This window comes from Lonchura striata, chromosome 11 (assembly GCF_046129695.1).
Source record: "Lonchura striata isolate bLonStr1 chromosome 11, bLonStr1.mat, whole genome shotgun sequence".
NCBI lineage: Eukaryota > Metazoa > Chordata > Aves > Passeriformes > Estrildidae > Lonchura > Lonchura striata.
This window is the reverse complement of record NC_134613.1, coordinates 21,435,140-21,463,053: the sequence shown is the minus strand read 5'-3', so window position 1 is coordinate 21,463,053 and position 27,914 is coordinate 21,435,140. Positions and strand designations below refer to the sequence as shown.

Sequence of the window (27,914 nt, the reverse complement as noted above, 5' to 3'; positions counted from 1 at the left end):
GGCCTTCTCATCTCTTTTCCACTCTTCCTCCCACTTATATTTAATTTATAAAGGCAGCCTCAGGAAGATCAGTTCTCATTAGTATGAATATGGTAGATAATACATGAGTGTTGCAGGAGATTTGACCAGGTACTCAGCAGTGCAGTGTGAGTGACTGGAAGGAGGCAGCAGGTACCTCCCTGTGCAGATTTCAAAGGTCCTGTATTGCTTTATATCAGACCAAAATTTGGCTTTATTATTTTATCTTCTGCTGGGTTATAATCCCACCTCCTTGCTCTAAACCAAGAGGGTTTTAATTTCCTGTATGATTTTTTTTTTCCCCCTTGAGAACACTGACTTTACTGACTTTACACAAAAAGGCTCAATATGGGGTTTTTCGTGCATTTTTTTCTTTAATATGTGAGGAATAAATTGAATTCTCTCTTTATTTACTCAGCATGGCACACATATTAAAGACACTCAACAGCTGGTTCTGGTGGGAGAATATCTGGATGCCCATCAACTGCACATGGGCAGATTTTGTAGACCGTGATGGACTTGTGTTTCCCAAACCACATCAGTTGTATGTCACAATCCCATACGCTTTTGTATTGCTGATCATCCGATTCTTCAGTGAAAGGTAAGGAACAGGAATGCAATTTGATGCTAATGTTAATCCTCATTAATGCTGAAAGTGAGATATCTGTAGATCAATGTTATGTTTTATAAAGGAGGATTAGCTGGTGGTTTACTAGGAAGATCTAGTACAGATAACATAGCAGGTGGAAAATGGGAAAATATTTTAATTATTAGGTACGTGTGGCTGCGGCCTAATCCAGAAGGGAAATATTTCTATCCAGCTTTTCTAGAACAGTATTTGGATACTCTGATGATCTCCTTTCACTAGAAATACAATTAATTCTAAACCTTTTGGGCTTCCTTTTTCTCTTTCAGTGGAAGGATAGAGAGATTTGTCCTCTCAACCAAACCTCTCATTTGGTCCTGCACCAGAACATTTGTGAGGTTGATAGACCCCAGGTGTCTCTCTTTGGCCAAGCTAAGCAGACTGGAGGGATCTCAAAGTTTCATTTGAACATTTTATGCAGATCTAGTAAAGCTGGTTGCTTTTTTTCCCTTACTTTGGCACCAAAAAATGGATTGCTTCAGCAGCTGGAATCTTAGGGGACAGGCAGAGGTTGGCTCCACAGAAGAAAGCTGCAATCATATTAAGTTTTGACTTACTTATTTGTACCTTTTTTGCGTTACTTTATTTTCTTTTTCCTCTAAAGGATGTGATTAGTAGGTTTTTATAATTATTTCAGGACAGAATGAGGAAATTTGGAATGTTGTAAGTTGGACAGACTTAAACCAGAAGCAGATAAGATCATTCATGCTGGAAATCAAAAGTAATTTGGATCATATGTTCATAACCATTCCCAATGTGTCTCACTGCAGTGCTGAGGGTAATTAGCCCACACATCTGGCTGCAGTGAGCCTGGGGAAAGCTGACCACTGCTCTGAGTAATGAGGAATCCATGGCTCATGGCAGCAGGAGGGAGGGGCCTTTCCTGAAGGCCCTGCCCAAGCAGCAAGGCGAAACCTTTGGCGCTCTGCAGCGACTTGGGGTGGAAAAGGGAATGGAAAGAGAATGCATCGGTCTCAGGGAATGGCCGTGTGCCACAGGCTGGATCCAGGGTGGATCAGTGGTGGTGGCCCAGTGAAGAAGGTGCCAGGTGACTTTGCCACTGGGAGGAACTTGCCCAGTGACAGTTCCTGAGTGCACTTGGAGAGAGTGTCTGGTCATCCTTCACTCAATTCCAACACTCCTCTCTCTGATGGCCACAAAAGTCAGGATATTTCCTTGAGTTTAACAGCACCTCATGGCCACAAACTGCATTCCTTGGTTCTTTGTTGTGTGACAGCAGATAAACTGTGGTTCCCTCTTGGGATTAGCTAGAGGGAGATCCCTTTTTCTCAGTGCACTGGCACATTCTGTGGCAGATTAAATTGCATCCAGTTTGTTTTCTTCATATCCTGGCATGAGAACAGCCAAGGTCTTGTAACTGTGTTGTATTTCTAAAGCTTTTCATACTGTGTCTTTTCAGATATGTTGCTAAACCTCTAGCAAAAGCTTTGGGTATAAAGAATGCAAAACGTGTGAAGCCACAGCCTAATCCTGTGTTAGAGAGTTATTTCCGGGAGTGCTCAAGACAACCATCCCAAGTAAGGATTCTCATTCTTTCAAACCCTTTTTGCTTTTGGAAAATCCCACTCTTACTGTTTCAATCAACTCTCAGCAATGACATCATGGGATGAGTTCCAGCTGATTGACAGATGACTTAATTTATTTGGGTTTTTGTTGCTGTTCTGCTGACAAGGGTATATGGCATCCGAAACAGAAAATATGTTTAAGATGTTTAATTTTCTGGCATGCCGTTCTAGGTTAGATTGTTAATAATATTTCCAGTGAAGATTAGTGTTTCATCTTTAACTCATTCTGCCTGGAGAAAAGTTCAGCTGATGTCTGTTATTGGAAAGCAGGATCATATTTACTGCAGGCAGTAAGATCAGAATGCTGGCATGGAAGGCTTTTGATCCGTTATGTTGCTGCATACTTAGTCCTGGCTTACGTGAGAAAGAAAAGCAATCCTTCTTCTACCATGCTGTTTGTTTTTAAAATTGAACAAGGAAAAAAGATTGGCCAATGCTTGTCACCTTCAAACATGAGGCCATTAATTTTTTCATGGCAGGCAAGGATTTTTCTATGAATGCAGCCTCAGGAAGTTCCCTTGCCTGACTACAGTTCCCAAACAATTGCAGTTTTCCTACACTGGTTTTGAAGAGAAATATGTGCTTTCTAGTAATGAGGGATTTTGATCATTATTGACAGGGGAACTTGGCATTCTGTCCCTAACTCTGCTATTCTTTTATTGTGTCTTTTGCCTGATAACATCAGGAATAGATGCATGGGTGTTCACACACAAGCTCTTCTCTCTTTGGGCAAGAATCCCAATCTCAGTTTCATTCCTTCCTTCTGCTTGAGTACAGCTGGCCATTTAATTTCTGAAAGGAAGCACAGCATTTTCAGACTCCTCAGAGCACGGGAAAGATTCCAGCTGCTTCCTTTAGCTGTCCAGCTTGGAGACCAGTGTGCCTGGGAAAGCCTGGCTGGCAGAGGAGGGACTCTGGGCTCTGTTGTATGGAAATGGAGTCGCTATTCCTGCATGGCAAGTGGAGAGCTGGGAGCCAGCAGGGTGGACTGGACACAGTGGCTGTTTGCACTCCAGCCCTCCCTGGCAGCTCAGGTGCCTTTTCTCACATTCCAGAGGTTTTCCTGAGGGTAGGAGACTCCCTGCTCTGGCCTCACCTCAGTGGAGGCAGCAGCTGCCACCCACTATTTGCATACTGCCCTTGGGAGGAAAGAGCTTCCCCAGGGATGAGCCAAACACTCTCCTTGCTCCTGAGGCAGCCCTGGGAGGTCATCCCACACTTCTGCACTTGGGGATGGAGGAGAGGGAGGAGGCCACAGGCTGCTGCATGTGGGCACTGAGCTCCCCAAAATGCAGGAGTGTCACTGCCACGTGCTGGCCTGGCCACCTTGGGAGCAGAGGGGATGCAGAGACCCCAGGTGTGGCACCCCCATGGCCACGGGCAGTTCGAGGCCCTGCTCCACTCCCAGTTTAGTTCTGGTGTTGGAGAGGGACACTCTGGACCTTGCTCAGGAGGATTGACTTGCTTTGGATTTCAGAACAGAGCTCAGGTCACTTGAATTCCAGGCCACTTTTCATCTGTGATACTCGTATATAAACAAATTTTAATATTTATAATTAGGTAAGATATTGGGTGCTATGTCCACGTCTGTTCAAATATGGCACTTTCACCTCCAGCCTAAGCTTTCATCTAACAGTAAAAGTTACACCTTTTGAAACAATCAGAAGTGACCACAATAGAACAGTTTGTGGATCTGTTCAGTTTGTGCCTGTTTTATTTGTATAAATAAAAATCCAGGGTTTCTGTGAGCATTACTCAAAAATACCCTCCCATGCATATTTAATATTAGTAATATTTTTAAATTAAGACCTTGCAACAGTGGGAAGCTGCTCTGTGAGCTACAAAATAAATGAAAATTACATTGGAGTGCATCTGCTGTTAACACTGTTCCATTTCTTGCAGTCAGAGATCAAAGGCCTTGCCAAAAAGTGCAACTGCACCGTCCATTTGGTGGAGAAATGGTTCAGGAGACGGCGAAACCTGGAGATCCCAACAGTGCTCCAGAAATTCCAGGAAGCTTTGTAAGGAAAGACAATGCTTTTGCTTATCATTGCTTTACTCTTCTGGAAAAAAATTATTGAGGTCCCCCCTTCCCACAAGGCTGAGTCTGCCTGATGAGGGTTTTGGTTTCTGAATGCACAAACAAGTTGAAAGGATTTAGTAGTGTTTCTCCAAATGATGGTTAAAAGTTTAAGTTAAATGTTTCTCCTGGGGGAAAAAAACAAACCACACCTTAAAATATTTTACAGTTTTCTTCTCTTTGGAATAATGGATTTGTAGGCTCTAAGATGAAAACATGCAGAGAATAGGAAAATATTTTCCTGTCTGCTAGTAATCATAGGGGAGCAGCAATGCTTACCCTGGTGTATGTTTGTACCCATGCTATCATTTTGGGATGCTGTCATGTATACCAAAGTCAGTTCAAGAGCAGGAATTGTGAATCCAGACTGAAGGACAGGTGCCAGAGCTTGATCATGGGATACTGTGTGAAACAGGAGCTCAAACTCACTGCTGAGAGTGGGCCAGTGAGCAGCTTTGAGTGATAGTAATGAATATGTAACAAGTTTCAAAACCTCCTGCATATGATTTTTCACTTATGTGTGAGAACTTCCTCATACCTAAACACTTTGAGTGTGATCTAAAATCTCACACAATTTGCAAATCCCCAAATGGGCACAGCTCATCCCTTTTGGGTACTGACATTAACTGTACCAGTGTAAAGCACTTTCAAATGCTCTGTGTATGGCTTTTCATCAGCATAATTACATTGCCAAAACTTCACCTGATTATAATATTGAACCTCTGTAACTGTAGATCAGCTTAAGGAATGAGGGTTAAAAGTACAGCACAGAGCTCAAAGTGAGTCCTTTATCAAGATAATTTCCAGTGTTATCAATGTGATGATGATGTAGTGGTGTCCTCTGTCAGACATAAATCCAGATGATAGACAGAGGTGTGTCTCTTTGTAGTCTGAGCTGAGTAAACTCTCCTGACATGGTTTATGTCTGCTGTTGTTTTGGGGATCAGTTGATTTGGTTTCACAAGTGACAATAAGATTTCCTGCTATTGCTAAAAGACCTGCCTGCCATGCGTGCCTGTCTCTAGTAACACACAGCTAAAGACTGAAATTCCAACTTGCTTGGCAGCTTGAGTGAGAATGAAGCAAACAGGTTTCTCTTGTGCAATTTTGTGAACCTTGCTCTGCTCTTTGTCAGTGAATTTAATTGAATATAATTCTCTAGGCAAAAAAATGATGCACAGAGTTATTCTACTCTAGTAGTCAGTGTTATGAGTGTTATGAATTTTTTTTAAAGTCTGCAATCTCCAGGATCTTTTTTTCTGAATCACAAGGAAAATCTGATGAGCCAGATCTAAACCATACTTAGGCTATTAGTGCTCCCAGTTAAGCAACTCTGGGGTTTGGAAAGTCCTTTGCATGAAACCTTTACTGCCTTGTAAGACTTACCAGCCCTTAATTTCCCCTACAAAGTTCTTTTTTATTACATTCAGTTCAAGAGAAAAGATTCCTGAAGTTAAACCGGAAAATCCTCTTGCATAGCTGTTGTTCAGTGCTCTCTCTGGTGGCCAGGATCAGAGTTTAAAAGGCACTTGAGTAAAATTTGGTGAATTTGGATGAGTTTTTCTATAGGTTTTATTCACCAAATTCATAAAGAAGCTTGGCTAAATACAAAATGAGGCAGTGCTCTGGCAGCCTTGCACATAGAATGAGTTCATCTCAAATGCTGTTTATTACCAAATGCATTCAATAAGTATTTGTAGGGCTGGGGACTAATGGCACAGTCTTGTAGGTGCTCTGTGCTTTGAACCTGACTAGAAAACCCCACTTGCACTTTACAACCAACACAGAATCAGTCCTGCCATATCCACTGGCCCACTCACACCTCGTTTGGAATGGGAGGCATGAGGGCAGAAGCAGCTGCTGTGTAAAGTCTGTCCCATGCCACAGTGCTGTGTTTTCCAGCATCCCTTGGTTAACGCTGAGCCAGGTATTACTTGTGGTTTCCACTGTGGCATTTCCACCATGTCCTCTGTGCTTTTCCTCTTCATGCAGTGCTTGTTGTGTAGTGTTATTTTCAAGTCATCTGAGGAAAGATAGTTTAAAGTTGAGAAGAAAAAACAGTTGTTTATCACATGGGTATCAAGTGGAAATTTTGTAAGTATTTTCCTGACTTCTTTCTCAGGTGTGAGACACTTTCTTCTGTCTCACCTCTAATATTCCAGGCCCCCATTTTTGTTTGTTGTTTTTCTCATAAAACACTGTTTCGGCCTTTGAAAATCTCATTCTTTCTACTGGAATATCAAGCTCCAGGGATGTGGGGCTCAGAAAGTAGGGGCTGCTTTACCACACATGTTCTCCTCCTCTCTTTGGGTACTTCATTAACACTTGCCAAAGACCCTAGTCTCATTTTCTACATCTCTCAATCTGTTGCTACAGTGTTCTTGTGGTGCTTTCTCCTTTTCAGTGGGTTTGGGCTGTCTGGAGGCTGCCTGCTGCTCTCCTCTGGGATACCTCTCTTTGTAGAACAAGTTCTCAGCAGGTCTGGGGCCATGTGCCTGTCCCTGTCCCAGCCTCTCTTTGCATGTCCAGTCCTGCACTGTTTTCCTACTGGACTTGCAGAGCTGCTTAGGGGAAAGGTCAGGCTTCTTCCAGCCGAGGGGAAGAGTGGGAGGGAAGTTTTCCATCACCTGTAGAGGTGGGAGTGGGAATGCTTGGGCTGAGGCTGCAGCCACACCCAGTCCTAGGGACAATGCCTCCCACACAGGCTCCAGAGTCATCAGGAGCCGACTGCTGGCTCCACGTCAGCATCCTGCCCTGACACCTAAAAGCAGCAGCACAGTTCACCGAGATGCTCAAGAGCTTTGTCCCTTTGCTGACTTAGCAGGCTGATGGTGCAAAGCTGGAAGGTTTATCTGCCTTGCTGGATATCCATTTAATCCCCAAAAAGCTTAGATCAGGCTAAATTCTGGCACAGCCAGTCGAAGATGAGGTTATAGTTAATTGAGACCTTGTAGCAAGATGTAAACTAACCCAGTAGATGCTAATAATTCATAAAGCTCCCTTATTGTCAGCAATTGGTGTTGAGAGAGATGAAGTGAATGAACCCAGGAAAAGGTTTGTGTTCTCAAACATTAATTTTTAGAGGATTTATTACACTTGCTGTGGTCATTCTCTTGATCAGTTCAAGCCTGGCTGGAAAATTACTGCTATCGTTACAATTTAAATATCTGTGTTGTGATAATGTAAAAGAATTTCCTTATTTAGTAGTGAATCAAACCTTAAATATTTAAGTATTAATAATTCAAATACAGTTAATATGTGGTAATCCTTAACGTTGAGTGTGAGGACGCATTTATGTGAAGATTGTGTATCACAGACAATGATTTACAGTAATTCTGGCCAGAGCAATATCTTTACAAAATATAATGGTTTGTTCCTATTTTTTCATTTCAATTTTGCAGCTGGCGATTTTCATTCTATCTGACATCCTCCATTGTTGGATTTATATTTCTGTATGATGTAAGTTAACTTTTTGAAAGATTGATACTCTATTTTTAACAAAATAATTTTTAGATTTTCTTGAATCCCATTGAAAGACTGTGGTTTCAATGGCTCTGTAGGATCAGATCTTTGCTGTATGCGATCTGGATGATGAGCTGCAATAGGCACTGAGATTTAATTTTTAATTTAGCTTTAGACCTTCTATGATAAAGGAATTTATGAGTAATCAGTATTTTTAAGGCAAGCTTGAAGAAGTCACGCAGATGGTTTTACAACCTGCCTTGTTAACACCTACAAATGCATCACATGGCCATGGTTTCCTCAGAGGGCACCATAAACCTTTTTTGGCAGGACTTTTGGTGGTCACAGCTATTTATTGAGGTGTTGCTGCTGAGTCAGAAGTTGGGAATAACAGAGATTGGTGCTTGTAACTCCGTGAGCCCTGCCTGGGGTGTCATTAATGCTTCCCCGGAGCAGCGGAACAGATCCCGGCGTGTCTCTGCTCATCTGGCCCTTCTCCCCAAACACTGCTTATCATCCTCATCCACTGCTCTGTGTGACTGGTAAACACAGCAAATTGAGTCACTGTGGCAACATATCTTGAGTAATTGCAGTAATAAAACACACGCCCACTGCTTTGGATGATGAAATTGTGAACTGGAAGGTTTCAGGTGTCCTGAAAAGAAGCCAAAAAGCTGGGAACAATATAATAAATCTGAGATGTAAGTTCCCTTTAGAAATTGGTGGAGAACAGTTATCAAGATTACAGCTTCTCAGCTTGCTCCACTTAGAGAGATTTTAAGTGGTGAAGATTTTGAGTTAAGGTGATAATTGTTGCTGAACTGAGCAGTGTCTGACTGAGGTGTCTTCCCCAGAAACCCTGGTTTTACGACATATGGCAGACGTGGGTTGGTTATCCGTTTCAGGTGAGCTTTTGGGCATCGGGCCAGTGGCCTCCAGGCATTCCAGGTATTTCCCCATTGGAAGGGGCAATCTGCAGCAGCCTTTTCCCTCCACACGGGCACCACCTAAAGAGGTGTGGCACCAAAGCCTCCTGCCTTTTTTTGGGAAGTGGCTGCCTGCCAACTGCTGCAGGACTTCCCTGGGATCTGCCTGTGCTGTAACTTCCCCTTCCAGCACCCACCCCGGGATACCAGGAATAACATCTCACTGGAGATGTTATCAATGTTCCCAAAATTGGTGCAGAATCCCTGCACTGCTCCAGGCCCCATGGTGCTTCAAGGCACTCTTATTTCAATAACTCTGCCCCATGCCACTGCCTTCTTATTCCAGTCCCAGGCAGGAGCCAGGAATACAAATAATCCTGCCCCCCAGCTGAGTCTTCCCAGCTCCTGGTACACACCTGGGAAATGTATTGACCCAAGGGAGCAGCCCAGCTCTGCTTTCCCTATGGCAGATCCATAGGATTTTAGCATAAATAACTGACGTTTCAGCTTATTGTGTTAATTGTTCACCAAAGCAGAGGGGGTTTATTTGCAGTTGTTTGTAATTAAATGCAGAAGGACTCTGCATGTAGTTTTGTGACAGAAACATGGAGAAAAAGCATGTTAAAATCCAGAGGTGGGGGAGGAACTGTGGGAATTGAGAGTTTGGGCTGAGCAAAGGTTAACATACTTGGCTCTCAGAACATCCTTCTTAATGAAGCCCAGGACAGGAATTTAATTTAGCTTAATTTTTTAAGCAAGACTCACCCAAGGAGCAGAAGTCAGGAAAGGAAAAAAGAAGTAATCTCAACTTGACATTTCCTTTTTCCTATTCTCAGAGTTAACTGTGTTTTTCCTCATCACAGACCTTGCTGCCATCCCAGTACTGGTACTACATGGTGGAGATCGGGTTTTACTGGTCTCTCATATTTACCCTTGGGATTGACATCAAGCGGAAGGCAAGTGCCTGTGCCTGTTCGTAGCTCGAACCTCAGCCCCGTGAGCGGGGAAAAGGCGTTTGCGAGGAGCAGCCGCGCCTGGGGCCGCTTGAGGGCAGCCTCAGCCCGCGCCGGGCATCCCGCACGGCCCCGGCTGCCCGGGCATCCATCCCGCACGGCCCCGGCTGCCCGGGCATCCATCCCGCACGGCCCCGGCTGCCCGGGCATCCATCCCGCACACCTCCGGGAGCTGCCCGGGCATCCACCCGCACACCCCCGGGAGCTGCCCGGGCATCCACCCGCACACCCCCGGGAGCTGCCCGGGCATCCACCCGCACGGCCCCGGGAGCTGCCCGGGCATCCCGCACGGCCCCGGCTGCCCGGGCATCCATCCCGCACACCCCCGGGAGCTGCCCGGGCATCCATCCCGCACACCCCCGGGAGCTGCCCGGGCATCCATCCCGCACGGCCCCGGGAGCTGCCCGGGCATCCATCCCGCACACCTCCGGGAGCTGCCCGGGCATCCACCCGCACGGCCCCGGGAGCCCCGGGGCTGCCGAGCCAGGGACCCTCGGGGGCTCTGTGTGACCATCTTCACCTTGATTTGCTTCTGTCCCTCGCAGGATTTTATGGCTCACGTCGTTCATCACCTGGCAGCCATCGGGTTGATGAGCGGCTCTTGGTGTGGCAATTACGTGCGGCTTGGAACTCTGGTGATGTTCGTGCACGACACTGCAGATTTCTGGCTCGAGGTAACCCTGCTATCCAGCTGGTTTTTTGGGATTTTTTTCTGTCCCGAGTTTTTTTGTTTTGGTGTCAGTGACATTTTAATCTTTTTGCCACGAGATTCATATGATCCCTTCCTATCCCCACAGGGACACAGCTTTGCAGATTTGTAACTTGTAAAATAAAAAAGTGCTTCTAGATAATTTAAGCTGATACTTTGTTACAGAATCCATTGTGAGAAAGGAGCAGAAGAGAATTTCCTCAGAACGGAACAGTGACTGGAAATAAAGCTGCCTCCCTGGGTTATTCTTCTTTCACTGATAAAATTAGACCAGGTTGTCCACAGCATCACAGAATCACTGAGGCTGGAAAAGAGCTCTGACATCAAGTCCAACCTGTATCAGGTGTTTTCTGGCAGAAGAAAATTTCTTCTCCTGGTCTGCAAGGAAAGTCCCTTCTCTGCACCAAATACCAGTGAAAGTGTTTAAGAAGTGTCCTACTCTGCACAGAGCACTGTGATCTGAGTGGCTTCTGGGCTTTTTGGAAGACAAACACAGTGTTTCTTCACTAGAATTACCCTGAGTTTCTAACACCGGGTTGAGGGCACAGTTTCATCACCCTTTTTGGTGGCAGTGCCAGTGTAAGCAGCCGTTGTAGGCAGTTACATGTCACTGTCCAGTTCTATTCCTGTTACTCTATCTTACTATATCAGAGCAGCTAATTGTGGGGTTGTGCACTTGGGATTGGTCCAGATTAAACAGGTTTTCTTGCTGGTTTACTTTTAATCCTGAACTGCTCCTAGGTCCAATTAACTCTGTGGCCTTACAAAGAGTTGAGCTGACAACTGGCAGGACAACACTTGGGTGGAAACTGGAGTTGAGTACCAGAACAATTTAATGCAGCCCTACCACTCAAAAGGAGGAGGAAAAGAAAAGTTAATGAAGCTGCTGTTTAAAACTTAGGTTTGGTATCTGCAGCTTTGCTCCCACTTGAAAACTTTGCCCAGGGTGGTTCCTAATGGAGCAGGGGGAGCTGGACAGTTCATATAGGGGAGAAGCAGCACTGACAGCCTTTATTAGTGGCATAGAGACAGCCCTGAGATCTGCTGTCAGAAGGGAGAAGACAGGAGCTGAATTGGGCCCTGGGGAGGGTCAGTAACAGCATGTCCCAGAACACCTGTGTTTAAAGGGTCCCTGCTGCTCCTGAATGTGCAGGTGTAGCAGCAGCTTCTCTTGGAATTCAGTCTGTTTGAAACGTGGTGGAAAAATAAGGAATTAGCTCTGTTCTAAAGAGCACTTTGTGTTTCCATGACACTTTATATTCTGGTCTGAGAGCTGTTCTTTAGGCCTTTGATGCAGAGTCCTTTCCTTCAAGATAAAAATAGAAATATAAACAAAGAATCTGGTCTGATGCTGCTTTATTAGGTGTCAGTAAAATGATTGCTTTACATGTCAAACTGGAAGGAAATACTCTTCCTGCTTAGGTGGAAGATGAGTCTTTATTTATGAACACACAATTTATTTCAGAGAATATTTATAATACATTTGGGGATTTTTATCTACTGCAGGCAGCCAAAATGTTTAATTATGCTCGCTGGGAAAAAACCTGCAACATGCTGTTTATCATCTTCTCTATTGCATTCTTCATCACCAGGATGATTCTGTTCCCCTTCTGGTAAGCAATATTTAATCCAGTGACAGGCTTTTACTCCATTCCCAGTCCCCCTGAAAGTTTAGTGTTGGTTGTGATGGAAAAAGGAAAGGAATGGACTGGACTTGAAAATTCTGCTAGTGAGAAAATTGACAAAAACTGCCTCTTTTAAAAAAATTACTACATAAAAAAAATTTTAAATTAGCCTCTTGAAGCTAAATAAAAGCTCATATGTGTTACGTAACTTGTTTTGTAAATAGTAGTTAAATGCTACAAGCCCCTGCGTTTTCAAGGGGCTTAACTAAGAGAAATCCTTTTCCCTTTCATTCAACCCCTTCTGCTGTAGCTGCAAAGTCAGAGTACATGACTGTAGTTAATTTTTTTTAGAGCCTTCTTTCCCCTACCCAGTCCTTGGGTAGTGCCTCACCTCACTCACATAAGGAGCACTCAGAGAAGTTTAGGTGAACCAATTAATTTATGAAGTCAGCACAAATAAATCTCAACTTGCTAAATACTTGCATGCCTTTGGAGTGCTATGATTTAATCTGCTTTGGAGTATCCACATGGGTGCTTAACATGTTTATCTTTTAAAAAGTGTTTAATGTGTTTCACATTCACAGTTCTAATTTGCCCCTCCCTGCACATGGACAAACCCTTAGAGACTCAAGCTGGTTAAATTAATAGTTCTGAACATTGATCAACATAAGGCTTTAATTTCCTGTAGTATTTTCTTTCAGAAATGCTGATGTCTTTTACTTTATTGTTGTTTTTTAATTAACTGTACAAGTGATCTGCAATCATTTTGCTTCACTGAGTTTCTTGTTCTTCAGTTCTTGAGCTTGGAAGTGAAATATGATGAGATTAAAGGGACTCAAAAAGCCCCAAATAATATAGAAGTAGTGAAGTCTGAAGATGGACAAAACATATGTTAATTAACCAAAGGCCCTGTTGCAAAGCCTGTAGAATTTTCTCTGGAGTGTGGATTTCAGATTAGAGAGAATTTGCACTGAAAAAAGGCACAGGCAAGCTCTGAGTTGCACAGTATCTAGACCACACAGAGATGAGGATCTGAAAAACAGGGACTTTTTCTAACCTCCCTTAGAATACTTCCATGCCAGACTTGAATTTCTCGTCCTCTGGAGTCTGTATTTCAACAGATATGCATAATCTAGTTAAGGCAGGGCTTGTTAATTAATCTACCATCTTTGCAGAGCTTTTTAATATTAATCAGCTTGGAATATGAGATTAGAAATAAGTGTAAATAACATAAGGAAGAGATCCTGCACCATAACAAACAATGATCTTTATTTTTTAGGATTCTTCGTGCCACACTCTATCAGCCTACCTACTACTCCACAACTCCTGTCATAGCATATTTTTTATTCAATGGGATGCTATTAATCCTACAAGGATTGCATTTATATTGGGGCTACTTGATTTTCAAGATTTTGAAAAGGTTCGTTTTCCTAAAGGTAAGAAATTTGTTTCTTCAGAAAGATGTGTGAAGTATCAAACAGATGCCAATACCTCCAATGTAGATTTAGTTGGAATTGTATTGTTGTCCTGAGCTTTCAAGTCAGCATTTCTGATAGGGATCTACAAAGCATGGAGTTGTTCAAATGTGCTTTGCTTGGCTGGAATACAAAGACTTCAGCTAGAACTGGGGTTTTTGCCTGTAGTTGTTTTGTACCTATAGTAAATCAGAAATTATTCAGAACCTGAAGCGCTAAGATGGTCTAAACTCCTCAGAAATTCCTGTGTTCTGAGTGAAAACAATCTTTTGTAACTGGGCTTTGTAGCAACTTACCAAAAAAGGGGAGAAGTGAGTGACGAGAGCTTTGGCTACAATTTTTCTGCAGTATTTAAATTTCTTTAGATTTGCATAAATCTGAGGTCACCTAAACTTGAGCATTGGTTTTGGATCACAAAAACCAAATGAAGCATATCTGGTATTAGATTATGACTCAATGAAATATTGTCATATTCAGCTGGAGCAGAGGAACAGTGCAAGTCTGGTGCTGCCTAATCTGCATTTACCTTGTAGAGAAAACTCATATGGGAAAAAACTCTGAAGAAAACTGCCATTTATGTCTTGTTTGATTGCATGAAGTAGTGACATTTTCACAAGGTCTTGTGCCATGAAATGTGCAGTGGGGTGCAGGGTAGATAAAATATTTATCAAAAAATATTTAAGGGAATGGAAGGACTCTGGAGAATGTCTCTAAGATTTGGCACAAGTACTGACAAGTATATTTTTCTAGTTAAGATGAAATTTAAGTTGTGCTTTTGAAAAATGGTATTTTTTCTGTGGCTCAAGAAACAAAAACTTAATTAAACTGACTGTCCTTTTGTCTGAAGCAGTTTATGGTCTGAAACATCTTAAGGAAATAGAAATATTCCTTTCTCCCTGTGTTTAATTGTTGTTTGAGTGCTAACAGGAACCATCCTGTAATTATTGGATTTTTGGATTCCATCAAATCTTACGCAAACAGACAGCTGGGTGTCATAGAGAGACCCAACATCTGCCCTAGAAGTTACAAATTCAGCCTTTGTAAGGCAGCAAACAGCAGCACAGAAGGGACAAATCTGTGGAGGAAATGGTTTGTGTTGCTCTGCTTCTAAAACAAGCTTTTATGTTCCCTTAGACACTGAGAATCTCGTATTTCTTGTGTGTCATTTACCTCTGTTTGACTAATTACTGCATTATTTCTGGCCTAGGTGTAAAGTGCTTTACTACTTGGGTTTTTTTGTGATTTTGGCCTTGTCTCTGTGCTGTTCTTGTTCCCTGTGCACAACTCCTCCTAAGAATGGAGAGACACCCCTCTGCCTCCCAGCTGAGGAAGAGGAAGGCTTAGCAGAGCTCTCCATCCACACTGGCCGAGGTTCTGAGAGCACAGTGCCAGAAGGTGCTCAGATAAAGTGGTGAGCAGACATTGCCAGGCCAGCTATATAAGGCCACTCTGCCCTGCCTGCCTGTGTGCCTTTGTAAGGGGCAGAAATGTTTTATTTTGAGATAAGAGCTTTGTTGTGTTCGTCACTGCTGAAAAATGGGAAAGCACCAAGCCTGCATCCCTACCATGGATTTTTGATTCCTTATACAGCTCTCTGAGAAGATGGTTTCCAAATAACATTTTTACAGTGGTAGCAGCAGCAGCCTGGGCCCTTTTCAGTCTGGATGACTTCAGCTGGCTTGCATGTGCAGCCTGTTTTCCATAGCAGTGGCAAACTTGGCTGTGAAAGCAGCCAGTGCCTCCAGAGCTGGAAAGGCAATGTTGAAAAGAATGGTGTTGGCAAGGCGAGGTTTTATACCAACATCTTTGTTACAGACAAGCTGCACACAAATAGCTGCTGCTATTTTAGGGAAATACCAGTAGACCATCATTCTGGTGTTAGAAGGGGTTTGTTTCTCTGCCCAAGACTAGCTGTTTTCTGAATGAAAACTTAGCAAGTTTTTGATATTTTTATTCAAGCAACAGTTAGCTACTTCAGATGGAAAAATGAAGTCATGGTGTAACTGGGAATAGAGTTCTGTTGTTTAACTGAAGGAAGTTCTGAGCAAGAAGGGTGTAAGGAATTTTTTTCAGTGCCCTCTTGTGCCTCAGTTCTGGAGTTTTGGGGTCACTGCAGCCTTGAGAGTTGGTGGCTTCTTCCATGCTTTCCTCTTGCCCCTGAGGAGCAGATGGCCTTGGATTGAGAGTGGCTGGTCAGAAACTCTTAACTCAGCTGTCACCTCCCCCTTGCACCCATAGAGGGGACAGCTGCCCTCAGCCCTCTGGGTTGACTGCTCAGCCAACTGACTGGCTTCAGCAAAAAAGAGCTTGGGCTGAAAATCTTGCATTTTTCCTCCTCCCAAATACTGCAGTGAGACGGCTGAAAATGAGGGAGAAGGAAAGACGGGAGATGATCTGCCATCCCTCTGTGTCCTGTTTTCACAGCCATGGGACTCTGGCCCAGGGACTGGTGGCTTCCAGGCTCAGGGGACTTGTGTCACCTTTCTCTTGGTGCTCTGGGAATGCCCTAAAAACGGGCAGTTCTCCATCCACAAGCTCAGCTACTCAGCTACTTCACATTAGGAAGGTTTTTATTTTCCATAAGGGTAAGCTTGAGGGTTCAGATTTTTTTTTCAAAACCATTATTCTTCCCTCTGGAAAATAGAAATGTTCCCTAAATGTTCTTTCTCATGTGACATTTGTGACCTTGTGTGTGAGTAAAGCCTGTAAGCAAAGCCCTTCGAGGTCAGACCTGTAGCCAGGTACCAGTTCTGCTTTGAGAGGAAGGAGGACATTCTTCAGTGTAATTTCTTTTCAAGTTAGGTCAGGCAATTGCAATGTTAGCTGCTGGCTGCCATCTTGATGTCCAAGGCCTTTTGTTGCTAGGAAACTCCGTGTGTTTCTGTAATATTGTTCAATTACATGGTTAAATTACCCACTTGTATCAAGTTTCAAGCACCACTGAAACATGTCTAGTCATCATGTCTGCACATATGAGAATATTTTAGGAAAATTGAAAAAGCATATAGAGAAGTATGTACATATGCACTGATTTAAAACATCTCGCCAGGAAAATCCCGTGGAGATTAAACATTTTATTTCCAAGGTCAGAAAAAGGGAGTGAATGACAGCAGCTTATAGCCACATTATTATGGCAAATTAAGATGTAAAATATATGTTAAAACCATTACACACTGAGTTAAGGTTTTGAGACTATGGTGCTTTAAATCTTGAAAAATGTGTAAGTTGTAGGAAATGGGCATGATGTCCACATGTCTCAGATACCTCAGGGCTGATGCAAAGTCCATCAGTGGAGGGTAATGGCAGGTTTCTAACAGACTCTACTGTGTCCAGGAATAGGTTTTCCTACTCTTGTAATTGTTTTGCCACCATCAGACCACCTTCAAGGAAGGCAGTGAGCTGCTCACTAATGGCTGCTGTTATTTATGAATCAGCAGCAGCAGTTTTCTTGGATTCTCTGTGGTTCTTTCTTCTTCCTGAAGCAGAAAAGACCCTGCAGTGCTGTAGATCAGGATTTTGGACTTGTCACTCTTTAAAAACCCATCCGTGTTCAATATTCCTTTGGCATTTCATACTTGGTGAGCTTTTTAAAGACTGGTTGGGCGTATCCTTGTCCATGGTTTGTTCATTCCTTATTTGGCCCAAATTCCCAAGGCAACAGTGAGTTAGTGTTCAAAGAATGACTAAAAACAGAGTAGGGGAAACTGAAAATGATAAGAAAATACTATTTTGGGTTGAAATGAGAGCTGTGAAGTGCTTGTTATGATACTTCAGCTGTTCCCAGCCATCATTTTTCTACTGCAGCATTTTTCCTCTTACATTTTTTTTTTCTTATGCTTGATCTGCTGGCATCAAACAAATTGAAATTTAATGAGAATTAGCACATTCAGTGAGAAGTCATTTCCTTCAGAAAATTGCCATACTACAGAAGTTAAACAGAGGACAGGGTTTATTTCCTAACCTAGTGGCACGTAAGATTTTGTTTTCTTGCGTGTTTTGTCAGGCCTGTGCTGCCCAGTGGTTGTTGGGGTGCTGGTAAAACAGACCTAGAGGTGCACTTGCCTTAGTTCCAAGTGGCTGTTTCAAAAGGAGCAATATATTCTAAAGGATAATGATGATTTTGTGAGTTACATTTTCATGACTGGAACCGGGAAGTTGTGGAAAAGCTTTTCCTGGATATTTTGTTCTTCCCTTCTAGATTGGGAAGGGCCAGTTCTGCTTTGGAGTTTGAGCTCTCTCAGTGGAGGGTTGGAAACATAAAACAGATTGAACTAGATCAGCAGGGGTTGCTTTTTCTCCATTTTAAAGAAAAACAAGTTGTGGACAAGTTGAATTTGTTGGTTCTCAACAGATGACTATTTATAGCAGATTTTCTCATGAGGATGGCTTACTAGGGGAACAAAATAGGCCAAATGGAAGCTTTCCCTCTTAGACATGAAAACCAGTCAATCTGGGAGCCTTCCCAGTTGGTTAAAATGATTGCCCTGGGGACATGAGTTGTTTAACAGGCTGGAGATGGGAGGTAGCCAGCCAGGTCAGCAGTGTGGAGGCTCATGCCCTAGTAAAGGGAAATTACTTCCTGTTATGACTTTCTTTCATCTGCATATTTCCCATTCTGCTCCAGTAATCTAGTTAAACCCAAAGCCTGGCTACATGTCTCACTTGATGCTGCCAAAATAATCTGAGGGAGGCAGGCAGAAGGAGCATAGAGGAGTTTGAGGTTTGCTGGTTGGTATTTACAGTGGTAGGCAAGGAGCTGAGGAGCCCTGCAGGCCTGTCCTTCCAGGGATGTGGAGTCAAGGCTGCCCCCAGACATGGACATTGTCAAAGTGTGCAGCCCCACAGAGCCTGTGAAAGAGGAGAAGCCACCAGTTCTCCTCCACTGTGCCAGTCCAAGATCACTCTTTGGTCTCTGGGGCCTCAACCAGTTTTCCCGGCACTGGGAGTTAAAAGGCAGATTTCTGTTTAAATCTTTACATTTACTCCAGATTCTGAATAGGGTCAGCAGCTGAGCAGTGACTTCTAGGGTGGTGTGTTCTATATACTTAATAGATTGTATGTTGCACCACACACTAAAATATACTTCTCAGGTTTCAAAACAGCAGCAATGTTCTCTTGGATTTTTAAATTGTTTTTATAAACTCTGCTTAGAATGTCCATAATCCCACAACATTTTTCACTTGAACATTATATAAAAATCATGTCAAGCTTCAAAAACCTGGGTTAAAGGCTGTTATGACCATTGTGGAGGAATGAACTAATGAGCAACCACAGAAAATAAATTGTGAGCGTTTGATTGTAATAGATGGGTGGTGAAGGTATGCTGGGGTGGGAGCACTGGGGCACAGTACCCTTCCACAGCCCTGCTATGCACACACAAAACTGTGCAGGAGCAGCCTCAGTCCCCAGGCCAGAGTCCAACAAACGGGGGGTGTGGATGCTCCCTTTGGCTGGGCCACAAACAGCTCTGATGTGCTGCAATAAAACCCTGGTCTTTCCAAAGCCGCTGCGTTTGACTTCAGGAGGAGCTGCAGATGACCAGTGCCTCTAAGAATAGCAACCCGAGCCTCCCTGCAATCCTGAGGCTTCCTGGCCTGGCCAGTCCTGAGGGCTGCTGCAGGGCCAGGCTCTCAGCTGGTACGAATGGGCACGGCTCAGTGGCATTGTGTCAGTTTTCACCAGCAATGGATCTGGCCAAACAAGCACCCCCGCCCCTCTCTGCGTGTTCCCTGGCACAAGGCAGCTCCACTTCTGCTAAATCCCCCATCCAAATGGTTCTTTTGATGTGCAGGTTCCTAAGTCAGAGGAAAGACAAATGTTGGTAAAGTTTTTGCTCCAAAATTAATTGCTTTACCTTGCTGTTCACAGAAGGGCATTTGCTGACGAATTTTCTGGCTTCTCATTTTAACTGCTTGTATATTTTAATTTTCTAGCAGAATCTTTATGAAATGTTCCATTTCTTGCTAGTTTTATATATACACCTATATAAAAATTATATATGTATAATAGTGTGTATATGTATTTATTTTTTCAATTGCCAAAAATCAATTCACAGAGCGAACCCTAAGCCTTTACAGAACTTTTGATGCCTTCATTTACTATTTTTAATATATTCTGCAGAGATTTGAATTGTGACTGTGTTATGAGGTGAATAATTCTTATATTTTCAGAGGGAGTTACTGAACTGCAGTCTGGTGAATCGATTTTTAAAAAGATTGAAATAAAGCTAGTAAATGATAGGTTCATATCAATTAAGAATGAAAATTGTTGTCTTCTATTTAAAGAAAATGTTTCCCTAGGAGAACCTAGGAGTGCTCCATAATCATAATGACATGGCAAGAAGGGAGGGAATGCTTTAAAGGAGCAGTTTGTCCTCTGTAACACAATTGTAGTGAGTTTTGATCAGGACACTGCAGGTTCCCCTCAGCAGGAAGCACAGAGCAGCCTGAGCAGACAGGGATGGGTGTGCAGCAGCTCCAGGCTGGGATTTGTCTTGTGTAACTTAGGCTGTGCCTACCACAATTTCCAGGGTCCCTCTGTGACCAGTGCAGGAAGGAAGAGTGGTGCCTCCATCTCTGTATATTTGGCTCAGTAAGGAAATTGCATAACCTTTGTTCACTGGGTGCCACTCAAAGTATTCCAAACCCAGCCTTGATGTCAGGGTGGTTACAAGGACTCTGGATTTTAGGTATTGCAATATGAATACAGGAAAAAAACATTTCATGTTAGGTATGCCACTGAAAATGAGGTTGATGTTTAAGTACAGATATCAAGTTTAGATGCATCACAACAGGAATGGAATGGTCTCTGAGGATGTAGAGAAATGCTCCTGCTGGACAGAAGTGCCTGTTACATAGCTGTGTGTTGTGGTCTCAGTCCACAGTGCCACAAGGCTTCTGCAGGAATACTCTTTAGCAGCTGTGTTGTTTCAAAACATTAATTGAGTGCAGTATCATACCTCACTGAGAACAGCACGAGTGTCTGATCAGCTGTTTTGTAGCCAAAACAGCATTTCTGAGGAGTAAAAGTGCATGTTCTGATAAAAGTTCATACCACTGAACTCCTTGGCTTAAAGCGAGTTCTGTCCTAGGGTAAAAAAAAGTTCACTGTAGAGAACAGCATCAAATGCCTATTATATTGTTCTTTGTTTCTTTGCCAACTGTGGATTTAAAATGGGAATAATGCAAAAAGCAGTGGGACATTATGACTCACTCGGTACCTCCTGGGCTTTTGACATTATCGCAAAGCCCCGCAGGCCGAGGTTCAGCCCCTGATTTCAATCACTCGGCCACAGAGCCTGATGAGCTGCAAACAATGCCTTGGTTCTTCACTGCACTCGGGGCACGCAGCCCCAGTTCCAGGTGTGCTGTGCTGAGTGACACCACCACTGAGGTTTCCGTGGGGTTAAATCAAGGATGTGTTCAAGTAGCAACATCTAGATTTATAAAGCTATTCTTTTCAATATTCGTGGAATTACTGGAACTTTTAATTTGTTTTTTATGAGTCTTTTAGTTCCTTCTGAAAACTCTCAATAGAAAGCTTGGGGAATTGGTGTTACATAGAAGAGATAGGACTTTTTGCCACAAGATGTCCAATACAATTAACTTAGAGGTCTGCATCTTCATTTTAAAACTGCAGAAAACTATGCATCGTCCATGGAAGATAAACATTATTTATGTTGCCTAGTGTGTATGAACTGAAAAGGGAAATATATTTTCCAATAAAATCTTCCAGGCTGGAAATACATAAGAGTTTGCTTGAATCCAAATGTATATTGCTTAGTCTCAATAGGAAAGTAAAGACTTATTAAGTCATATGTCAGCTGAGTTGAATTATTGATGTTGAATTCAACATGTTGAACTCAGAGATTCATCAACTTTATAGTATTATTTGTTAGAAAAGTACCCCCTTCTATCTATTTGGACTGACTTTTTATAATCTCACTTGTTTATTATCTCTTTTATTTGAGGCAGTCATTGCTGACCTGACTAATAGCTTTCATCTTTGTACTTCAAGCTGTTTCCATATGTGCAGGTGCTGTGGAATTTACTGTCTTTACATTGAAAAATCAAGATCTAGTCAATGTGTTTGTGGATGTTTAAATGAAAATATTTTTTAAGGTAGAATTAAGGTATAAGGTTTTGATTTTAATAGAAGATACATTTAAAAATCAGAAAACTCCAACTAAATGTTAAGAATAAATATTTGAAAGTCCAAAAATCTAAATTTCACCTGATTAGAAAGCAAAATTCTGGAATCAGCTCTGAATTGTTTTGATACATCAGTATTTGGTAGGAGAGGTCCAGTTAAAAGTGTGGATGTAAATTATGCTTGGCCCAAAAAATTAATTGGTTCTAGTCTTGTCTAGTTGGAGCCAAATTGAAATCTTTTTATGCTGCTGAGAAGGTTGAAGTGAGTCAGTGTTGATCCCACCAGGTGAGTTGGGCCTGGACCATCTCCCACAACTCACATGGACACAGTTGGAATCATGGAATGGTTTGGGTTGGAAAGGACCTTAAAGCCCATCCCATGCCACCCCTGCCATGGGCAAGGACACTTCCACTATCCCAGGCTGCTCCAAGCCCTGTCCAGCCTGGCTTTGGACACTTCCAGAGATCCATCCACAGCTGCTCTGGGCAGCTTGTGCCAGACCTCCCCACCCTCCCAGGGAACTGACATTTGCTAGGAAGGGCCCATTCCCTTCTGAGAAAGCAGAGGCACGTTGCTAAGGTTTCCTCTCTGTTTGTAGGATCAATCCACGTTGCTCCAATTTATTTTTGCCTATTTGATACTGCCTGGGAGTATTGCCTCTGCTCGTACACTTCCCACCTGAACTCCCCTGCTGTGGCAGGTAGGAGCTGTGGCTGCAGTGGGACCTCAGCATTGCCTGGACAAAGATGCCACGTTCCCAGTGAAGGGAGGCAGGAGGGAAGGGTGGTGTCTGCCCAGCCCCATTTCAGCAGTGATTGCCATGGTGTCACCAGCCCAGGGGACAGGAAGGCAACGCTGCCATCAGTTGTCAGCACAGCCCTGTCCTGCTGCTCTCAGCTGCAGCACAGTGCAGGACCAAGGGCTTGTCAGAAGGGAAGAGATCTCCGAGTGCTTTATTGAGAGACAAACTTGTACAATTAGGAGTGAATTCTCTGCTAGTTTAGATGGAGGATAGAACTGTATTTTTCTGCTTACAAGAGAATTTTGTTCATCTCTTAATTTCAAGAACTCTTTTTATTTCCATGAAGTCGCTTAGAGGGTCCCTTAACCATTCATCTAGTGCTAATGACTTCAATGATACATGTTCTAACAGCAGTGAAATGCAAGAAGCCAAAACTACCTTAACAAATACGGCTCATTTAACTAAAAGAGGCAGACTGAGCAGCAGGTGGAAGGGTTAAACAAAAGGAAAAAAAGATTATAAAAGTTTGTAGCTTTGGCTTCACTACAAATGGCTCTCTTGCAGACTTTATAGCATTAGTGTTGCTTCTCATAAACCTTGAAACCATTCATCCATTTAGAAAGATTAAATTGGTTAGTCATCCAGAACAGAAAATGTACACATCCATTTTGTCTGTTACCCAAAACCAGCTGAAGTATAATAAATGCATTTGATGCCATTAAACTAAAGCATTGAGTATTAATGATGGCCTCAGCTGTGGTATTTACAGTTTGCCAGCTCTTGTATTCCTGATAGTATATTCATCTGCTGCTGCTCAGGGACAGTCAGAGCAGAGCCTTTAAGTTGGAAAGCATGAGTATAATATACGATGTGAGGGGCTCAGAGAAAACATCTTGGTATTAAAGCGGGGAAAATCCTAGAAATGTAACAACTTTTGTTATTATTAGAAGGTCAAAGTGAAGAGGCACAAACTTCACTGAGGATAGCCTAATATATTTATAATAGTCTGTTAAACAGTTTGCAAAGACAGGTTTGTTTGGGTTTCCAGTTACAGATGAAGCTATTGCTGTTTCAAGTTCTATCACTTAAACAAGCCAGACAAAAATGGCCAGACTCTCCTAAAGCAGGAATTTGTAGAGGCACTTGGTCAGGAAGCAAGTTTATTATTACAAAACTTAATAAAAATTAGATTTAATTTAGCAACATTTTCTCTTGATTAATATCAGGATTTCACAAGTATCACTGTCTCCCAGAATTAAGAAAATTTGCAGAAATTACTTCAGAACATCAAAAAATTTAATTCTGCTTCTTTGAAATCTGCAAGATGTTCTCTTAAAGCCAGGGATTTACAGTGGGCTGGAAAAAAACATGACATGTTTTTTAATTACTATATATAGTGCCTTTTAATCAGAGCATCCAGCTTGACAACATTAAAAAGGGGAAGCCAACTCTGAGTTTCCAGTTCCATGCTGGAAATGCCAACTCATTCCTATAGGAAACAGGAATCAATATCACAAACTGGCCATCATTCCAAGCAGAGCAGTTTGCCAGCTGTTCTCAAGCACATGCCTGAGCACCAGAAATTTGTGTGCAGCATAAGGAGGGACTCCAAATGAAACTCCCCAAACTTCCCTGACATTATTCCCACTGAGTCCCTAAGTGCTGCTCCCTGTCACTGCTCACAGTGCAGCCTCAGGGAGATGAGAGCACTTCCAGGGAGTGTAGTGGGTTTGGCATCAGACACTGCTTTGGATTAGTTTGCTTTTCTTTCTGAAACATTTCTGGTGGCAGAAAAGCAACAAGTTTCCCCCCACCCCTAAACATTTGTCTTTTACTGCAAATACAAATGGCAAAAATAGCAGGAGGGAGTGAGGTGATCTGAAAGAGCCAGAACCTCATAAATTGTGTGGGAAAGGCTGTCTTGCCTTTTCTCTAACTGATGGCATGCCAAGTTTATCTTACAGTATTTACAGTTAGATTTGTTTGTTTTGATACCCTTTGTAAGTTGTTAGGGAAAAAGCAAAAGAAAATCTCCAGGAAGTTTATAGTTTGTGATGAGCCAGAGCTCAGGCTTTAATTTGCTTTCTAGCCCTATACTTTTTACTAGAAGTGTAATATATGAAGGGATATGAGATTGCAATTGGATGAGTTATTACTGTGCTGTTATTTATTTTCTCTGTATGAATTTGGTGCTTAAGAAAGACCTCAGAGCAGCACTCTAAGGAAGTGGAATTGTTAGTTGATTCCAAGAGCAGATACAGGAGGGGCAAGAACACCCCTGGTTTCTCCTGCCTGCGTCACTGCTCTGACCTTGGCACAGCACAGGGAGACTGAGCAGCCTCTGCCTGTGTAGCTGAGGTCCAGATGGATGACATGAGAGCAGATTTAGCCATGATGGAGTGGTCCCTGTGTGGCTGTGCAGGCAGGGGATTGTCTGTGCTGAATTCCTGCCAGCTCCAGCACATGGCTCAGGAGCAGAGCTCTGTCAGGAGGAGAAGCCCCAGCATCCTACAGTACAAAAAGACACAAAAAGTGGTTCCTGTGCTCAGGAATAAGGAAGAAGGAAGTGTTTTCTGGATGTACAGCATCACTCACTAGAGCATCCTGCCCTGAGCCTGTGGAGCAGGTCACCCACTGGTGTAGAAAGTCTTCCAGGCAGGTGCTGCTCTTGTGACCTTGTTGTACTGAAGGGAAAATAGGGGTGATTTAGTTTAATGAAGCTTTGATTGTTTGAAACAAAGTTCTGAACACATTGTAGAGCCTTGGGTTATGGCAGGAGTTGAGAAATAGGAAACTTATGGTGTGTTTTATGTGCCATGACAAACAGCACGGCGTGGTCTCACCTCTCCCTGAAACATGGGGTAGATGCAATGACTTTTCTCTGTGTGGTGGAAGCATTCAGTGTTTCCATTTTTGACTGTCTGGGATGAAGCATGATTGCCAGATGCTAGGAGCTGTCCCTATGGAGCTGGGGAGGGGTTTTCCCGAGGGCAGGCTGCTTACTGACCCCTTCCATCCCTGCTCCTGGAGCACCATTCTCCCTTAGCAAGGTGATACACTCAAAATGCACAACAGCTGTACAGACACAGCCTCCCCTGTGCCAGTGATGTGCTGTGTATACCACTGAGCAGGAAAGAGCATTTTAGGGTCAGCAAGTGTCTTTGAGCAAAGTTGGTGCCAGGAGATGCTGGCACAACTCATCACTGTTTAGTTTACACCTGTCAGAAGCAGGCAGCCTCTCAGCTCCTGTGTTTGGTGAGTGTATTCATCATATTTATATTTAAAACAATATTCTTTTTATCTTCCCTGCACTTCACAGCTGTTAATTAATCCCACAGCACCCAGGGATTAATAGTCACACTACAGGGAAAAGCAGAAATGAACAAGAAGAGGCCAAGTGGCTGGGCTGAGGTCATGGAAGCAGTTTTGTCTAAAGAACATTTGGTTCTGCAAAATTAAAGTGCTGTTAATCAATCTCCCCTTAGATGTACCCTCCATTTTTGGGGCAGAGTGTGTTTCTGGGGGGCAGGAAAATATTCTCACAGTGCTTTCTTCTTCCTAGGACTTGAAAGATGATCGGAGTGATGAAGAGGAGGAAGATTCTCTTACAGACACTGAAGAGGAGGCCACAAAGAGTGCCACCAAGAACAACAGTGGGTCAAGCAAACACCTCCTAAGCAGCAGTCACCACTAGCCCTGTCCTGCCTCACCTCCTGCTGATTCCTGCTCTGGTTTTAGCCCAACCTCCAGGACAGGATTTAAGTCAAAAGGCTTGTGAGAGACTGTGATTGATTTATTGTTGGCTACTGGACCTGGAAAAAAGCCCAGTTTAGAGGGGAGGGTGGAATTGCATAACATGATGAAATGTGTTAATGACCCACTTTTGGAATCGTTGTGGAGTGTGTGGAAAGATGTTTGGACACGCTGACTGACAGTGCTCCACAAGGGCAAAGCTCAAGAGAGTCAAGTAATTTAGTGTCCCGTTGATTCTAATGTTGTTTTTCAATCTGATATAAGATATATTTCATCAAACAATTTAAATCACAGATGTTTCGTGGTACGTAGGTAGTGTGAACCCCATTAGGAACCAGAATTACTCAATGTGGGGAAAAGTTGATAGTGCTGTACAGTGACTGACATTTTATCTTTACTTTTCAGTTTAAACCCTCATCAAAATGGGTATTTTTCTGAGTTATATTTCATTTCCTGGAGGCCAGAGGAAGTGAACGTGGAGGAATTCAAATTACTTGTCTGTGAAGGGTTGGCTTCAGTGTAGAAATATAGTCTTTCTCTGAAGTGATAGATAGCTGAAATATTGTGTCAAGGAAGTCACTGTTAAAACAGCAAAACTCAGCCCCAATTCTCCATTGAGTTCCAGGCTTCTCAGATGTCTTTCAGTCATTTTGGCCCAGTGTTAGAACAGAGAGTGCAGAAAGGAGAGAAGAGGGGAAGTGGAAATCGGGAAAAACACCCTCTGCTCCTCAATGATCTTCAGACCAGAAAGTTAAAACCAAATCTCATCCATTCCCTTCTCGTGACCTTGTCTCACAGCTTTGGATGCTGCCTTCTCTGGAGTTCTGATCTGTGGTTCTGGAGTGTTCACTGCAGGTACCTGGGCACTGGGGATGGCACAGGATGTCACACTGTCACTGCTGTGGGTTCATTTGTTACCAGGATCTGTTTTTCCATCTCTGCTCTTTTATAAAATGGGAATCACATCAGCTAGACCCAAACTTGGATGTATGTGACTTTAGCCACATGCTGTTGTTTATGCTGTAACTAGTGAGCAACAGCTCCTGTTACTCAAAGTGCCTCTATCCTAAATTTGCACTTCTGTTATAACACAAGTGGGGCTGTAACAGCATTTTCAGTCCCAGGGCTATCCATGGAGAGCCCAGGCCTTGTAAACAGGGTGGTGCCAGTCCCATTTCCCTCTGCATTAGCTCACAGGGTCATAAAGGATTTGTGTCATAAGTCTGGGAGGTGAGAGGCTCTGCATGTGGTTCTACAGTAGCTGAGCTCATCTGGGGAGCTAAATCCAGTAGTTTGATAGAGGCCAGGGGACCCCTCCTAGAGCAGCCTCAGTGCAGAGTGTTCAGCTCCGTTCCCCTCGGCTGCTCCGGCAGGAGTTGGTGACCTACGGGAAGCCTTACAGGAGTCACTTTTTTTCCCAAGGTTTCCTTGGCAAGTGGGATGTAATTCAGTGTCTGAAGCATTGAAAGAATGGGAAATGTTTGGGATCTCAGATATGAAGAAGTGGGTTTCATGCAGTTACAAGAAGCTGTAGGAGGGCTTGATTACAGAGGATTTTTTTACAGTGTCTACATTTTTCACTTGTGTTTTGACCATTTTGGACCCAAACATGCATGTTTTACTACAAAGGGAATTACACTGAGGAAGGAGCATGGCCTACAGCTTCTGAGAAGGAAGGGAGATGTGTGGTGGTGGAAAAGGACCCCTGTTCTGGTGTTTGTGGTTCAG

General features: G+C 43.1%; 1 protein-coding gene across 1 annotated transcript; it reads left to right on the top strand.

The window, feature by feature from the left end:
* The first annotated feature begins 437 nt into the window (after positions 1-437).
* On the top strand, positions 438-26,127 carry CERS3 (ceramide synthase 3). Its single transcript, XM_021552613.3, has 10 exons — positions 438-619; positions 2,085-2,202; positions 4,153-4,271; positions 7,732-7,789; positions 8,647-8,697; positions 9,582-9,674; positions 10,277-10,405; positions 11,947-12,053; positions 13,345-13,501; positions 25,996-26,127. The coding sequence occupies exons 1-10, from the start codon at positions 438-440 to the stop codon at positions 26,125-26,127; spliced, it is 1,146 nt and encodes a 381-aa protein (XP_021408288.3).
* Positions 26,128-27,914: the final 1,787 nt, after the last annotated feature.

Bases quoted from the DNA above. Each gene is read 5' to 3' on its own strand.
- CERS3 (XM_021552613.3), top strand. From the start codon at position 438: ATGGCACACATATTAAAGACACTCAACAGCTGGTTCTGGTGGGAGAAT. The intron at 10,406-11,946 runs GTAACCCTGCTA...TATCTACTGCAG, and splicing joins CTGCAGATTTCTGGCTCGAG to GCAGCCAAAATGTTTAATTA. The intron at 12,054-13,344 runs GTAAGCAATATT...TTTATTTTTTAG, and splicing joins ATGATTCTGTTCCCCTTCTG to GATTCTTCGTGCCACACTCT.